The following is a 17,005-nucleotide window of genomic DNA, read 5'->3' as shown; positions in this document are numbered from 1 at the left end:
ATATATATATATATATATATATATATATATATATATATATAGGGATGCACTCAGGTGCGAATAAGTGCACAGGAAGGAATATGCGAACAAATCAGCGCGCGACACGTGTCCAGATCTAATAGCTTAAAAGAAACACGGTGTCATTTTCGTAAATAATTGAACATCGAAGTGCAAGTAAAATCACTTACAAGTGCACTTACTTTCACCTATAAGTGCATGTAATTTTGTCTTGTTAGCATTCACTTCCCGCAAACATTCATGCACTTGGGTGTGCTTATAACTATAAGTGCAACTATTTATAACTATAGGTGCAACTATTTATAACTATAGGTGCACCTACTTTCACCAATAAGTGCATGTAATTTTGTCTTGTTAACATTCATTGTTCTGAGTTCAGCGGGTAGTAATACCCCTCAAAACCACCCGCAAACATTCATGCACCTAGGTGCAACTACTTATAACTATCTGTGCAACTACTTAGAACTATAGGTGCAACTACTTATAACTGTAGGTGCACTTAGTATTGATACTCGCTGTAAATTTTTACTTGCACCTATGATACATTTTACATGCACTTGTAATACATTTTACTTGCACTTCGATGTTCAATTATTTAAGAAAATACCACTGCGCTTTTAAAAAAAAATCAGTGTTTCTCTGATCTTCCATTAGATCTGGATACGTGGACGGACAGAATCCATTCCTATTTCGCTCATGGGTGAAGCATTCGCACCTGAGTGCGATTATATATATATATATATATATATATATATATATATATATATATATATATATAATCTTAAATTTATGGAGTGATACTACATTCCTTTCTAAAAAATCATTATATCGTGGACTCGGGTCCACCATATTTATTATATATTTACAATTAACATATTATGTACGTGTCGTTAACAAATTGGGTATCTGTTGAAAGTACATAATATGTATAAAGTGAAGGTACGCAATCTGGATCATGGTTCATAATAGACTCTGATTTACAATACAATTTGCGCTTTCTTAATATTCACCTTTTGATGTTTTTGATTGCTAAACACATTGTTTCTATGAATTCTTAGTAAGGTTGATGATTAATTTTATGAGTAGTTAAAGGATATAATTAAGGAATTTTACTATCATTTCAATTTTTATTTACACTATATTTTTGTCCAAAGGCGAAATTTTCTCGTTCTAGAACTCTGCACTCTACCTAACAAGATAATAGAGAATAAATCACGATGATTTAGTAGACCATTAGGTGAAATGATTAGTACTTGGTGTCCGATGTTTATAAAGAACCCATAACATTAAGCTGAGTGTAATTTTCACACTGCCACTGCTAGGGTTCAATATATATTGTGTCAATACACTACATTTTTTCATTGTAAAATTTCTCAAATCAAAATATTTAATTCGATTTCAGGACTTTCAAATCAAATCAAATCAAACCCTCCTATATATGCTCCCCTCCCTCTTTATGTATGGCTGAATAATAATAAGATATAGATGAGAGGAGTGGTATCTAGCTAGCTAGGAATGGGAATTGAAGTAAATTAAGAGTGATCTTTTTGGAGGAATGATTGGATGGTTGGCAAAGGATAATTACCTTTGGTCTTCTTTTGTCATTTTCTAAATTTGTCGGAAGATGTCAACTTGGAATTATATTTATATACACATTGTGTTTTTCTTTTTAACAACAAATGACAGAAAGAAAGTGAACAATTTTTGGGACTCACTTACTAATCATGTCTACTCCTCAAGATGCTTCAAACTATGAACTTATATACATTTTATTTATGTCATGACTGGATGCATATATGGGATACTAAATGTGGTGTGATGTACATTTTTACCTCTATTTTCTTCTAAACTTTGCATCATAGATGCATTCTAATAATTAATGCTTTGTAATTATTACAAGACAATTAAAAAGAAATGCATAGAATACAACAATTTTGCTCATAAATTCGCATTCGATTTTTTTTATTTTTATTTTTTGAGTTAAAGTCTCAAGTTTGAATTCAAGATGTTGTATTGTTTAGGAGTTTATATATCAATATGTTTATTTAACGAGCATGAGTGATTTTTTGAGTTCAATGATAGTGTTGCGTCTATAAATGTAAAAGTAGGAGTGACTGTTTGTGAATAGTAAAAAAGTAAGAGTGTAGCATGATTCATTTTATAAATAAAGATTACATCCTACGAGAAACATGTATCAGTAAAATGAGGCAAGGATGCTAGAAGTTCTGAATTGGATTCCTTGTGCGCACATGAAGATCGACTAGGATATGATATGTGGGCTGATTGCGCGACTCGCGATTTACATCTGCAGAAGTTTTAGGGGCAGGGTCTTGTATGCTTAGGATTAATTCGGCGAAACTGATATCACCTAATTTTAAAATAAATAATTAAGAAATAAAAGTGGGGTGTTAGAGCATAAATTGAACTTGTATATAGATAGTTTAAAGCTATATGATACGGTACTCAAGCCAGGACCCTAACTCCATCACAAAAACTGGCTTATGAGTGAAGGTTTGATTCTAACTTAAGTACCACTTCACAATCTCTTGTGGAGCTGATGTGGAATCGTATCACTATATTTTTTAAATAATTTTCACTTGTATTTGTATATAATGCATGCCAATATGCCATGTTATGTATGATGATGAAGAGAATGGGATGCATGATAACGAAAAGATGGAGGAGAGCATGCATACAAAATCCAAGACGCATGCAAAACACCCTCATTATTTTGTCCTCTTTTTTTTTTTTTTTTTTTTTTTTTTTTTTCATTATTTATTTTTCACCTTTTCTTTCTATTTCCTATTATATTCTCTTTCTTTCACTTTTCCTCATTTTCTTTATAAAGTTTTTAAACCGAAGGACAGTGATGTCAATTTCATCGGTTCTCACGTCAGCCTGACATGTCTCCCACCATATTCCCTATCAATTCTTTATTTTGTTACGGAGTACTTTTTAAAATTTGAAATAACGAAATAAATTTATATTAATACAACTCATATTTTTAATTCTAAGCATATGTAATTGAGGATGGACCTGAGGACCTCTCTCATCACTACATATCATCTAAGCATAAGTAAAATAGATGTACTTGATTCATAAAAAATAATAAGTAAATACTCAAAATGGTCCCTCGACTATAACTAAATTCACAAATTGGTCTTCGACTTTCAATTTCAACCAATTAAGTTCTTAACTTTGTAATTTTAACACAATTTGATCCTCTGTCTATTTGATCGTTTGTTGACTGTGATTTTTGAGGATATATGTAATTTCATGGTCTATCGTCGATTTTTTAAGGTTCCGATTGCATTTCCAGACCGTACTGTTACATTCGAATCCACTGTCGAAAGCAATCTACCAAATCCGGTCGCCTTTCTTCATCCTCCCTTTGGATTCAATGTAGTTGAGTTCGTACCAGAGCGAAGAAGACGACGTGTTTCCGAACCGGTGCAACGTCATCCTAGAGGCCTCCACGTGCTCCGACGAGAGCTGAAGGTTCTTCTGGAGATCGTCGATCACAGTCAACAAATGGTCAAATAGATGGAGGACCAAATCGTGTCAAAATTGTAAAGTTAAGGACTTAATTGGTTGAAATTGAAAGTCGATGACCAATTTGTGAATTTAGTTATAGTCGAGGGACCATTTTGGGTATTTACTCAAAATAATTTATAATTTTTATTTTTTCACCAATAAAATATATACATGACAAGAGTTTTATCGTGAGTGTAGAGTTATCATTTAAAAAAAAAATAAATTTATGTAGATACGACAATTGCTTTTTATTTAGATTTAGAAATATGTTTAATATAAGCGTGTAGTTACTACTCGATGATGCACATTGATGACTTTTACTCTTATGTAATAGTTCCTAAATCACATGGAAGAGGTAAACGACATTAAAAAGTACTATCGCAAAAATCGGCCTAGGCAGTGCCTAGATGTCCCTAGGCCGTGCAATTTTGCCCCGTAGGCGCCACCTTATCGACCGGCCGATTAGGCGGCCAAATCGGCCAACTCTTACCGAGTTAAATTTTTTTTTTGAATTGGGGTTTTCGCTCAAAACGACGTCGTTTTGAGCAAAAACCCCAATTCAAAAAAACCCTATCCCCCTCCGCATCTCTAATTCTCCACAACTGCTTCTATTTGCTCTGCATCTCCTCCGTGGACTCCATCGTCTGCACAGTCACTTCTCCATCAAGCCGTCAACAACGCAACACTGCAACAAGTACGTACTAATTCCCACTTTTTCAGTAATTCACTAATCCATTGATTCTTTATTCTACATTCTGATCTATAATTCATTGATTACATTTATAGTTTTATACATATTATACATTTATACATTATACCATTTATACATAACATATTCCCAATTTGACAATTCATAGTAATCCAATAAGCAGTACACATATTTTCTTTCCCATAGAATTATACAATTTTTTTTAAAATTAGGAGCCATGCGGCACCTAGGCGCTTGTTGGACGCTTAACTAGTGCCTATTGCAATATTATAAAAAAGACTTTGTGTGAGAAATGTTATAACTGATACTGGTACTAAAATCATGCTCGACTCAATTCACTTAGATACTCCTTTTCGACGATATATTATAGTGAAAAATACGCTAATTGAGACTTTCCTTGTGAAAAGAAACTATAATGCTGCCAAACAACAATTTACTTTGGCGGATTTGAGGCAATTCTATTTTGGGAAATAAGGGGGTGGAGGGCATAAAAACGTTGGTTTTTTTTTTTTTTCTTTTCTTTTCTTTTTTGAAACAATTTTCTTTTCTTTTGTGTTGTGTCACATTCCCATTCCTCCTCCTCCTGATGCCAAACCAGGGACAGATGGTAGAGAGAGAAAAAGGCAAAGTTGGAGAGAGAAACCGAAGCCGCACTCTTTCTTCCTTTTTATATTAAAATTCTCTCTCTCTCCCACATCAAACATAATTTATTCCACAGTATAATTAATAATATATAATAATAAAAAAAAAAAACAAATTCCAGCCTGATTTAAGGAGTAGCAAAACATGCGATGAAAGAAATGAGAAGCGTCTTCTTCTTCTTCTTCCTCTCTCTCTCCCTCAACCACGTACTCTCTTCTGTTCTTCATATATACATATATATACACGTACATACACTCACAAACAAACCCCTATATACAAACAGAAGTTTAGAGTTTGAGAAAGAGTGGAGCTTTTCACGTCTTTGAGGCTTGGTTGGTTGGTGGGGTGAGACCAATTCACGAAGATTAGGGAAGTGGCGATCCAATGATGGAAGATCTCAGCAGCCTTGTGCTTCACGCTGCGTGGCTGTGAAGGAAGCGTTTGTACGGTAGAGAGTGGATTATTGCTGGGAATTTATTTTTCAAGCTTGCAGAAAAAGGACAGAGGTATATAGCTAGCTAGCTAGCTAGCTGCAAATCATACAGTTATGTATCTTTGTCTGTGGTTTATTTTACTTTTTTTGTACATTTCTTGATTTTTAAGTGTTTGAAAGTTTCCATGCTTCACACACAAGCTTCAACTGTGTTCTTATCTATACATGGATGTTGGGACTTCATTCAAAAAACAAAAAAGTTTTACGTGGGTTATTTATCTTTAGTATATAAATAAACAAGCTGAAACTCGTAGTATATCTATATATGATTTAGTATAGTTTATTCAAATTAGTCCTTGGAAAGGAAGATAGTTGTGGTGTCTTGTTGTTTTCTAGGGTTTTTCTGGGGATAATATAGAAACTTAACCAAGGTAGTTTCAATTGGTGAGTTAAAGCTACAAATTTTGGTTGAATGAAAAGAAATATTGTTGATGTTTGATTTTGGAAGTAATTAAGGTGAGAATTGAAAGATTATGTTTGCAGGAAAATTTGAATGTTATTGGTTCTGGAATTGATTGATTTGTTATTGTTTATGATATGAAGTGATGATGGCGGTGACATCGAGCTGTAAAGAGAGTGGGAAAATGGGATTGGACAATGGGAAATATGTGCGGTACACACCGGAGCAGATCGAGGCTCTGGAGAGGCTGTATCATGAATGTCCAAAGCCAAGTTCGCTTCGCAGGCAGCAGCTCATCAGGGAGTGTTCAATTCTTTCCAATATCGAGCCAAAACAGATCAAAGTTTGGTTTCAGAATAGAAGGTATATCATAAATTCTTCTTCTGTTTTGGTTGTTGATTTTCATTTTCTGAGATTTCATGCTGTTGAGCATATAACCATTAATGTGCAATCCAACTATCAGCTTAGGTTTTTAGTTGAGATAGAGTACGTGCTTCAATTCATGCCTCTGTGGTGTTGGTGTTAATGTTGGGCGGAGGCCGGCAAGGGCCAAGTCCAGCACTCGGGAATTGTTGACCCAAACAAATGGTATCAGAACTAGATGATGGGTCTACGTCCCACGGGACTGGCTTGTGCTGGAAGGGGATTGTTGGGCGGAGGCCGGTAAAACATCAAATCCAGCACCCTGAGCCCGCAAGAGCACGGGACTGGCTGGTGTTGGAAGGAGATTGTTGGGTGGAGGCCTAACAGTTAAAGTTTATTGATTATAGCTGGTATTGTATTTGGTTTGGTATGCAGATGCAGGGAGAAACAGCGAAAAGAGTCGTCTCGTCTCCAAGCCGTGAATCGAAAGTTGACAGCAATGAACAAGCTGTTGATGGAGGAGAATGATAGGCTGCAGAAGCAAGTTTCACATTTGGTGTATGAGAACAGCTATTTCCGCCAGCATACCCAAAATGTAAACAATTTACCTTCCTTCCTTCTTTTTCTTCTTCTTAGTTAGCTCCCTTAATGATTTGTTATTTTGATGATTTATTTTACAGGCAGCCCTGACTACCACAGATAATAGCTGTGAATCTGTGGTGACAAGTGGTCAGAACAATCTGACTCCTCAGCGTCCTCCGCCAAGGGATGCAAGCCCTGCAGGGTAAATGGCGAACTTTTTTTTTTTTTTTTTGTTTAGCTCTTCAAATTTCCATTTACTTTCTTCACTCATGGAGGTTGAATTTGTGTATATTTTTCCCCAGACTCTTGTCCTTAGCAGAGGAGACTTTAACAGAGTTTCTATCAAAGGCTACTGGAACTGCTGTGGAGTGGGTCCAAATGCCTGGGATGAAGGTTAGCCCTCACCTTACCTATTTCGCTCTCTAATTCTGCTCATCCATGAATTCTATTGTGTTGTCAAAAGAGTTAGTTTTACTATGAAATCATTATCTGTTTGTGTTGGGCGGAGGCCAGTGAAGGGCCAAGTCCAGCATCCTGCCTCTCGAAAATGTGATGGCAGTTTATAAGGAAATAAAGTTGTGCCTTCGCTATTAGCTATGGTAATCGCTTGATCCTAACAGTTTGATCATTGGTCTATGAATTGTGACCTAAACTCCATTTTTTCTGGAAAAAGAAATGTTTTGACTTTTTTGTTTTTTTCCCTTTTGTCTACAGCCTGGTCCGGATTCCATTGGAATCATTGCTATTTCTCATGGTTGCGTTGGAGTAGCCTCGCGAGCATGCGGTCTTGTGGGTCTGGAACCTACAAGAGTAAGTGTGTTTAAATGAAACATCTTAGTCTTAGTTGCTTTACTGTTAGGCAATACAAATGTAATGTGCCTGTCACTTAATCCAGGTTGCTGAAATCCTTAAAGATCGGCCATCATGGTTTCGTGATTGCCGAGCTGTGGATGTTCTCAATGCAATGTCTACTGGAAATGGTGGCACCGTTGAACTGCTATACATGCAGGTTAGTTTTAGTCCTTTTGGGATACCTATTTTGTCCTTAATATGTTTGTTGATTTGTCTCAAAGGAATGTTTTGGGTTTTAATTGAATCAGCTCTATGCTCCTACTACTCTCGCACCAGCTCGTGACTTCTGGTTACTGCGATATACATCTGTTATGGAAGACGGTAGTCTAGTGGTACGTCTCAACAATAATAGATATACTGCAAGTGAAAAATAAAGCAAACTAGGAGGTTTTATGTTATTTGAAGTGAGGAATAATATTGCGCTTTGAAATGTAACGTACCCTTTTCTTTTCCCTGCATTTGTGTACGTTCTAGATATGTGAACGGTCGCTGAACAACACTCAGAATGGTCCTAGCATGCCACCAGTGCAGCATTTTGTGAGAGCAGAAATGATGCCAAGTGGATATCTCATAAGGCCCTGTGAAGGGGGTGGATCAATAATCCATATAGTTGACCATGTTGATTTAGAGGTGCATTAATAAACTTTTTTAAAATTACTGGTGGCTATGATTCTTGTGCTTGTTTTACTGACAAAACCTTCCCGTCTTCTCAAACAGCCTTGGAGTGTTCCTGAAGTGTTGCGTCCATTATATGAGTCATCAACGCTTCTTTCCCAGAGGACAACACTAGCGGTATGAATGATTTGTCGTCTATATTCATATATTTGCTTATCATTGTGACAATTGATTCCTTGATGATCCCCCAAGTATAAAGTTGTTTGTGTACTCTTTAGTTTGTCTTTTAGGCTAAAGGATATGTCATTGTTGTTAACTTGTATTCCATCGTGACTTGGAATCACTTTTCAGGCTTTACGTCACTTGAGGCAGATCTCACAAGAAATTTCTCAGCCTACTGTGACTGGTTGGGGACGAAGACCGGCAGCCTTGCGTGCGCTTAGCCAAAGATTAAGCAAGTAATTTACCTAATCCCAACATTTTCTGTAAACTTTCAGCGTGTATATACTTAACTTTATATTGTGGCAGGGGTTTTAACGAGGCCGTAAATGGTTTTACTGATGAGGGGTGGTCGATGATTGAGAGTGATGGTATTGATGATGTTACCATTATGGTGAATTCCTCTACAGCCAAATTGATGGGTGCAAATCTTCCTTATGCTAATGGACTTCCACCTATGAGTGGTGCAGTGCTGTGTGCCAAGGCTTCCATGCTATTACAGGTAAGGATAATGTCTACAGAGTACATCTGCTAAAGCAATAGGAAACATTAGCTCTATATGGTATACTACATTTGTTAGGCTCTACAAGAAAAAAAAAAAACAATTTGATTAAGTATATTAATTTCGATAACAAGCCGTGAGTATATAGGTCTGTAGCTCCAAGTAACAAATTTAATATACAACAGGTTTGAGCCGGTCAGCTATGGGTAACCTAGGCTGGTTAACTTCCTTGTGGTCCTTTTTCGGCTAGGGTCACAAGGTGGGGTTTACTCACACTCGAAAGGGTTGTGAGGTTCCCTCGTTATCCAAAAAAATTTAATATATTTAATGTGACAATGTTATCGCTATGATCATAACTCTGATCTTGGAGTGTTTCTTCTTGTTTGTGTGAGATTATCATATTTCGTTGAGGTTCTGCTCTGAAATATTTGCTTCGTTTTAACTCGAATCTCTTCCTGGAATGTCTCAAAGAGTTGTTCTTCGCTTGTAATCAAAGTACATGCATTACCTTCTGGGTATTGTTTTAGACTTTTCGGAGTGAATGATTTTATGTCTTTCTTGGCACTCCGTGAGACCATCTTTCTTCTTTTTTGGCAGAATGTACCTCCTGCAATCCTTCTAAGGTTCTTGCGAGAACACCGGTCAGAATGGGCAGATAGCAGTATTGATGCTTATTCAGCTGCTGCAGTTAAAGCTGGTCCTTGTAGTCTACCAGTAGCCCGAACGGGAAATTTTGGTGGACAGGTTATTCTTCCATTGGCTCAGACCATAGAGCATGAAGAGGCAAGTAGCTTAGTTTTTAATTTCCAACCAGTAAGGTGCCAGTGTCTAATTTCTGCAAAAAGTTTTGGAATCGAAGCCATAAACTGAGCATATATACTTCTTTACTGTAAAACAGTTTATGGAGGTAGTTAGACTGGAAAACATGGGCCATTTTCGAGAAGATATGTTGACAGCCGGTGACATCTTTCTATTACAAGTACGTTTTTCCTGCTCCAAGTAATTCATGATAATTTGAATCTTTCAGTATAGTACTCAGTAATACAATGGTGCAAAATAAGCTTTCTGATCTTTGTATTCATTACATTTCCTCAGCTTTGTAGTGGAGTGGATGAGAACGCAGTTGGCACCTGCGCTGAACTCATCTCCGCTCCCATAGATGCCTCGTTTGCTGATGATGCACCGCTTCTTCCCTCTGGTTTCCGAATCATTCCTCTAGATTCTAGAATGGTGAGCAATCGTGTGTTTATTATCAGCCAGATTGTTTTAGTTTGTTTTAGAGATTCGAACCCATGCCCTTTGGTCTGACTCTGATACCAAATTGAAGTTCCATCTCAACTAAAAGCCTAAGCTGATAGTTGGATTGCACATTAATGGTTATATGCTCAACAATCATCATTATGATAATGCAGGATGCCTCGAGTCCAAACCGGACGCTTGACCTAGCATCAACGCTTGAAGTTGGAACAGGTGGAACCAGGCAAACCGGTGATCAATCGAAACAGTGCAGTACCAGCAAATCAGTTATGACAATTGCTTTCCAATTTGCATTCGAGATCCATCTTCAAGAAAGCATAGCTGCTATGGCTCGGCAATATGTGCGCAGTATCATATCGTCTGTTCAAAGGGTAGCATTGGCTCTGTCTCCTTCCCAACTTAGTCCTCATGCCGGTCTGCGCCCTCCACCTGGCACACCCGAAGCTCATACTCTTGCCCGTTGGATCTGTCAAAGCTATAGGTGCGCTGCTCTGAATAAACATAGATCGATCAACTAAGAGTTGTAACTATGACTGTCTGTTCGAACATTGATTGTTTTGACATGTTGAAATGCTGCAGATTCTTTTTGGGCATGGATCTTCTCAAATCTGCTAGTGAAGGAGGTGAATCGATCCTCAAATCATTATGGCACCACTCAGATGCTCTTATGTGTTGCTCTTTAAAGGTATTATTATTATTATTAACTATTTCAAGCTTCCATTACAACTCTGGGAAAATGTAAACACAAACAATTATTTGCAATATGAGAAATGTTTGTTGGTACTCCAAGAAAGAAAGTAAACCCTTTTTGTCTGCAGGCATTGCCAGTTTTCTCATTCGCAAACGAAGCAGGACTTGATATGCTTGAAACCACCTTAGTTGCTCTCCAAGATATTACTCTGGAAAAGGTTTTTGATGACAATGGCAGAAAAACACTCTTCTCAGAGCTTCCACAGATTATGCAGCAGGTATGCAGCACAACTAACTGCATTCTTACTCATATATGCATATATGCTGCAATTCATCCAATTATACATTGAGGGTAGTATAAAAAATTAAAGCGTGTGCGAGCCAGTTACTTTTGACGGGGCTCTAAGCAACACGTTGACTATAGTCTCTTTTTATCGAGTGGCACGGAAATTCGAACGCATGACCTTTGACATGGGGTTGGCTCTGATACCAAATTGAAACATGTGCTCCATCTCAACTAAAACCTAAGCTGGTAGTTGGATTATGTTTATATATGCTCAACAGAAAATACACGGTAGCGCACGTTACTGCATACCTCCTCCCTGCCTAGTCTTGCCTTGCCACACTAATAGATTTGCTCATTGTATGAACAACAATGCATTTCAAACGCGTTGCCTGTAAACATACCTTATACTTTCCTTAAGGATATGCAAAACCGATGCTTGTGTTGGGCGGGCGACTGCTAAATGTAGTCTCGCTAGCTATCTGCTTAAACTTTTAGTTGAGATAGAACACATCCTAGATTCAATTGTCACTTATATATTGTTATTCTTTTCTGCATCTTCGGCAACAGGGCTTCACTTGTCTTCAAGGCGGCATCTGTTTGTCAAGCATGGGGAGGCCGGTTTCATACGAGAGGGCAGTGGCATGGAAAGTGCTGAATGAAGAAGAAAACCCACACTCTATATGCTTCATGTTCATCAACTGGTCTTTTGTCTGAGGTTTTATTTTAGCATTCTGCTTAGGAAGGAATCTGTATAAGAAACTACAGTAGATTAAACATCAGTGTTTGCTTATATACAATAGACATGCTTAATTTTGCCTTTCTAACTATCATTTAGTGCTCTCGTCTGTATGTAGTTTTTCAGGGTTGTGATACATAGTTTTTCCAGATGACATTGTCATTAATTGTGCACCAAACTCATCTCATCATCTTATGATTCTATGGAATGAAACAAAGCATATACATAAAATAAATTAAAGAGACCAATTTGAATTCAACTTAACCACTTTAAAATACTCATTTAAATGAGTTAGAGCCAAGTATAAAACAGTAAAACACTATGTGCGTTATTAATATAATGAGAAATGCAATGATATATACTTATAAAAACGATATATTTATGTCTTTGAAATTTAAAATAAATGCAATGGCTTTATTTAGGAATTCTTGAACATAATCTACAAAATCTTATCTTTACAACTTTTCACTCAAAGTACCTCCCAAACTATTACTATATAAAATCTACGGAGTAATAATTATTATGGTAAATAATAGCTCAATAAATGTGACTATATATATATATATATATATATATAATATATATATATATATATATATATATATATATATATATATATATAATATATATATATATATATATATATATATATATATATATATATATATATATATATCTGTGTGTGTGTGTGTGTGTTGCATTTACATGCAAATACCCTTAAAATAAAAAGTGTGAACAAATATGGGCCATAAGATTTGAGTAAATAAACGGATTAGATCTAAGGAAATTAATTGATTAAAGAATCTTAATTAAGTATTAGAAAGGGTAATTAGGGAAATTCATTAAGGGGATAATTACGGATTATATTTCATATGGACAATACACCGTACCATAATTGAAGAAGTGTTAAGTATGGTAGGATTGAACTACCTAAGGGTTGACGCACACCCTTCGATCGACGGCAACCCTCTCTAGACGACAATCCTCCTCAACAGACGGCAATCCGATGCATCACTGAGGCGAATAGTAATGAATGTGAATTCTGAGAACACGGCAACGACAACCCTAGGTAATGAATTCGAACTGAGTATAATAGTTAAATGATGCCATGTTTGTTCAATTTTTTTAACGTGTGCATCATGCATAGAATTTGAAATTGATTGCATTGTGAACAAAAAGTGAATGAATAGGCTTAATTTGGAAAACCTAATTCTGAGTGACAGATTATGAAGAATTAGGTATAGAACAACATGTGAATATATTGTCGATGCACATAGAAATAAGAGAGAGATCACACATGCGCGTCCCCAGATACGTATGTGAGTAGACGGCCAACTCAAGCCACTGTACCATTGAAGAAAATGTACCATGCACACCCCACGCATACGCCATTCGGCGAATGAAGTGTGAAGATCGAACTGAGTAAAAAAAAAAAACATAACATGCACACCCCCACTAATGTAGTAATGTATGTGCATGCATGCGCGACTTATGAAACATGTTTGTGAATAATGAACACTGTGTGAGCATGTGTGTGATTTGTATGTGCGGCTATTACCGATAAAGCATGTAACGACATTTTAATAACGTTTATGTGGTCAATAGGCGAAGAGCAATCTGGAACTCTAGAAGTGGTGTAGCAAAATGTTTAATGGACATATTCCTAAACGGGACGAAATACGAGATACCTAATACCAATGAGGAATGATTTGAAACAGTAGACAAAGGAATTGAGTTCTACCGAGCATACGCGCTACCGTGGTAGGCTTTGATATCAGACACAACACGATGCGAAAAACTAGAGAGGGGGAAGTGGCAATTAAATACATGATATGCACATGCGAAGATTTCAAGCCCAGTAGAAAGGATAAACAAATCAAAACCATGGTAGGAAACAGTATAGGACCCATGAGAAGGAGGTGGATGTCTAATAGGGTTGGTTGTAAGGCGCGTATGGTGATAACGAGGTGTCCAAAAGGCGGGTATCAAGTCCATGCAGTCGAGCTCCGACATACACACTGCCTATGCTCAGACGTGGCTAGACCATTTTGAAAAATAAATAGGAAGCTTGACATTGGACACAAAACCTTTCTAACTAACTGTGTCAAAGCAAATATAGGTCCAACAAAAGCTTTCAGGCTGTTCAAAGAGATGGTTGGAAGTTTTACTGATATAGGGGCAACATGTATCGACTTTTACAATTTCAGGAGGGACCTATTGACATATATAGTAGGGGCAGATGCGTAAATGGTAGTAGAAGACATGTTCCAAAGGAAAGAGATAAATCCGGACTTCTACTTTGATTTCGATCAAGATGAAGAGGCACAATTATCCAGGTTATTTTGGGCAGACGTGGTATCCCGAAAAAATTTTGCATTCTTTGGAGATGTCATGTCATTTGATGCTACATACAGGACAAACAAGTATGCCTCGAGAACATTTCAATGCGTAGTGTAGTATATGGTAATACAGTTAGGGTTGGATATGTGTCTGTGTGAATATGTGAACCAAATATTAAATGGACAGTATTCATATAGTACTTGACTACCAAGAGGGGGTCTTGTTGACGCGGGTGTGTGAACGTTGTTAGTACTGCGTTTGCGCCAGCAACCTACACCATGGAATAGAGACATTTCAGAGGGAAAGTTTATTAAAATAATTTAATCGTCTTTAATTATGTGCTTGTGTTTATCATTGACGTGGGAGTTGTGTTTTGACATATATAAGTGTGTGCTCTAAGTTGCAGATGTGTGTGCACTACTAACTCTAAAAATGGTTACATTGGAGATACAACTTAGTCTTCATTCTATTCACGGGGGTGGATAACCATAAGAGATGCATAACATTTGGGGCATGATTGATTGCGAAAGAAGATGTGGATTCGTATGAGTGGCTACTAAACAGGTTCAAAACAGCAATGGGGTATACACCAAGATGTACTATAACCGATCAAGACCCAACACTAAAGGTGGTTGTACCACTCACTATGCCAACAACTAGGCACAGATTCTGTATGTGGCACATTATGACAAAAGTGGGGGAGAAGGTTGGGATTGCCTTGGCCAAGAATGAGGCTTCAGAAAGGCACTGAACAATATCGTATGGGATGAAACATTGAGTATAGATGAATTCAAGAGAAAATGAGAAACAATAATGAAAGACTACAACCTTGAAGAGCACAGGTGGTTTGTACAACTCTACGAGGCCCGTGCATCATGGATACCCGCGTACTTTCATGACGTATTCATGGGAGGACTACTCAAAAAAACATTGAGGTCGACTTCCGAGAATAACTATTTTGGGAAATTCATGAACCACCACTACAGCTTGATAGAATTCTTCATGCAATATAACAGCGCCATTGAAGAACAGAGGCATAAACAAGCAAAACTCATTGCAGAGTGTGAAGGTTCATTCCCTAAAACTAAAATACCTTTGAGCATTGAACGCTAAGATGCTATAGTCTAAACGATTAACATATTCTATAAATTCCAAAAAGGGGTATGGGAGGGCAGTTTCACATGCCACATCACCCACAAAAACAATGTAGAAGGTATATGGAAATACAAAGTGTAGGAAAAAGGTGGGAGAATGTTTGAGGTTACACGCCACGAAAATGATGAGAAAACAGAATGCGCGTGCAAAAAATTCAACCGAGTTGGTATCTTGTGTAGGCATATCTTGTTGGTTTTGAAGGAGGAGGGATACGAGAACATCCCAAGAAACTATATTGTTCCACGGTGGACACGAGATGCATGTGCACGACCAATGTATGATGTTGCATGGGCAGACGGCACAACTATTCCAGTAGAGAATGAGGCGAGAACAGTTGCCAACCAACTTTGGAATGAATTCTACAACTGTATGGGATTGGTGAATGGTTGGCTAAACAAAATGGAGCAAATGTTGGGAACACTGAAACAACTTAAAGGAGAGTTACAAAGGACCAGACAACAAAACTAAGAGAGTGGCAACCCCGAATATGTGATTGAAAGACTAGTTGGATCAACTGCACCGGGAGAAATACACATAAAAACACCTAGATCGAGTTGCAAAGAACAAAGGTAGTGGGATGAGGCTCAAAAGCAACAAAGAGAAATCCGCTAAGAAGAAGCTAAAAAGGAGAAAGAACGTGCAAAACATGCGACCTGCCGGATAATGACAGCCGCAATTGTCTAGACAAAATAGCACCACCAAAAGATTAGAATCCGATTCTTAAAAGAGCAATGTAATATTCTGTTTTTAAGCATTATGAAAACCGTTTTAAGACCACATAGTTTGTTTATCAAATTGAATACTATATAAATACTTAGATAGCTACAGTTTGTACCACTAAGAATAGAAATGAAGTGGAGAAACTCCAAGAACAAGATTGATTGTGGTGTATTTGTAATGTGCCACATGGAAACATACATGGGCATGAGGACGTGTGAATGGGATTGTGTCTTGCAAAAGGAAAACAAAGCCCAACTTGATAGTCTCAAGGTGAGATATCTTGCGGCGATATTGTCTGCTGAAGTTAATGAGCTCCATGATGAGAACAGGGCTAAAGCTTTGAAATTTGACAAAAAATAATGAATATTTTTTTGTTGATTCTTGTTGATGGTTTGATGTAATGAGCACATTTGTAAATATTTTGTAGCTATAAATTTTTGTGGTTTTGATTTAATGCACCTTAAGTCTTAAAATCAAGCACGTTAAGGTTTTAATTTATGCACTTAATGCTTTGGCAGTTTATATTCAAATTAAGACACTTTAAGCATTGAAATTACGCACCTTAAAGACTAAAACAATGCACATTAAGTTTTAAATTTATGCACTTAATAGTTTGGTAGTTGAATTTCTTTAGTTTTTGGTCTAAATCAATGAATACGCAAATTCACGCACCTTATGTCTATAAACCACGCACCTTAAAGACTAAATGCACGCACCTTAATAGCTTGGAAGTTGAATTTCTTTTCTTTTTTGGTCTAAGTCAGTGAATACACAAATTGACGCACCTTAAGTTTAAAAATCACACACCTTATACACTTAATGCACGCACCTTAAGGTTTAAATATACCTCTTAACCGTACCACGCACCATAAACTTTCATTTCACGCACTTT

At 37.0% G+C, this 17,005-nt stretch overlaps 1 protein-coding gene across 3 annotated transcripts; it reads left to right on the top strand.

Moving 5' to 3' along the window:
* Window positions 1-5,060: 5,060 nt before the first annotated feature.
* LOC109171293 (homeobox-leucine zipper protein ATHB-15-like) lies at window positions 5,061-12,047 on the top strand. 3 transcript variants are annotated; one of them, XM_019320363.1, is made up of 19 exons: window positions 5,061-5,409; window positions 5,940-6,159; window positions 6,595-6,754; window positions 6,840-6,943; window positions 7,044-7,134; window positions 7,456-7,551; window positions 7,637-7,750; window positions 7,842-7,925; window positions 8,068-8,223; window positions 8,311-8,385; window positions 8,560-8,666; window positions 8,737-8,929; window positions 9,527-9,712; window positions 9,828-9,908; window positions 10,025-10,159; window positions 10,342-10,667; window positions 10,766-10,871; window positions 11,005-11,154; window positions 11,730-12,047. In XM_019320363.1, exons 2-19 carry the CDS (start codon window positions 5,942-5,944, stop codon window positions 11,874-11,876), a joined length of 2,529 nt encoding a protein of 842 aa, XP_019175908.1. In that variant the 5' UTR covers window positions 5,061-5,409; window positions 5,940-5,941; the 3' UTR covers window positions 11,877-12,047. The 3 variants fall into 3 exon arrangements, with proteins under 3 accessions (XP_019175908.1, XP_019175907.1, XP_019175909.1); XM_019320362.1 differs by having other exon boundaries at window positions 5,061-5,447; XM_019320364.1 differs by lacking the exon at window positions 5,061-5,409 and adding an exon at window positions 5,452-5,852.
* Window positions 12,048-17,005: the final 4,958 nt, after the last annotated feature.

This window comes from Ipomoea nil, unplaced genomic scaffold (assembly GCF_001879475.1).
Source record: "Ipomoea nil cultivar Tokyo-kokei standard unplaced genomic scaffold, Asagao_1.1 scaffold3401, whole genome shotgun sequence".
NCBI classification, from domain to species: domain Eukaryota; kingdom Viridiplantae; phylum Streptophyta; class Magnoliopsida; order Solanales; family Convolvulaceae; genus Ipomoea; species Ipomoea nil.
The sequence above is the reverse complement of the archived record's forward strand: the minus strand, read 5'-3'. Positions and strand labels throughout refer to the sequence as shown.

Excerpts from the sequence above, each read along its gene's own strand:
- LOC109171293 (XM_019320362.1), top strand. Across the intron at positions 6,944-7,043 it reads AGGGATGCAAGCCCTGCAGG|ACTCTTGTCCTTAGCAGAGG; the intron begins GTAAATGGCGAA and ends ATTTTTCCCCAG. Across the intron at positions 7,926-8,067 it reads TGGAAGACGGTAGTCTAGTG|ATATGTGAACGGTCGCTGAA; the intron begins GTACGTCTCAAC and ends TGTACGTTCTAG.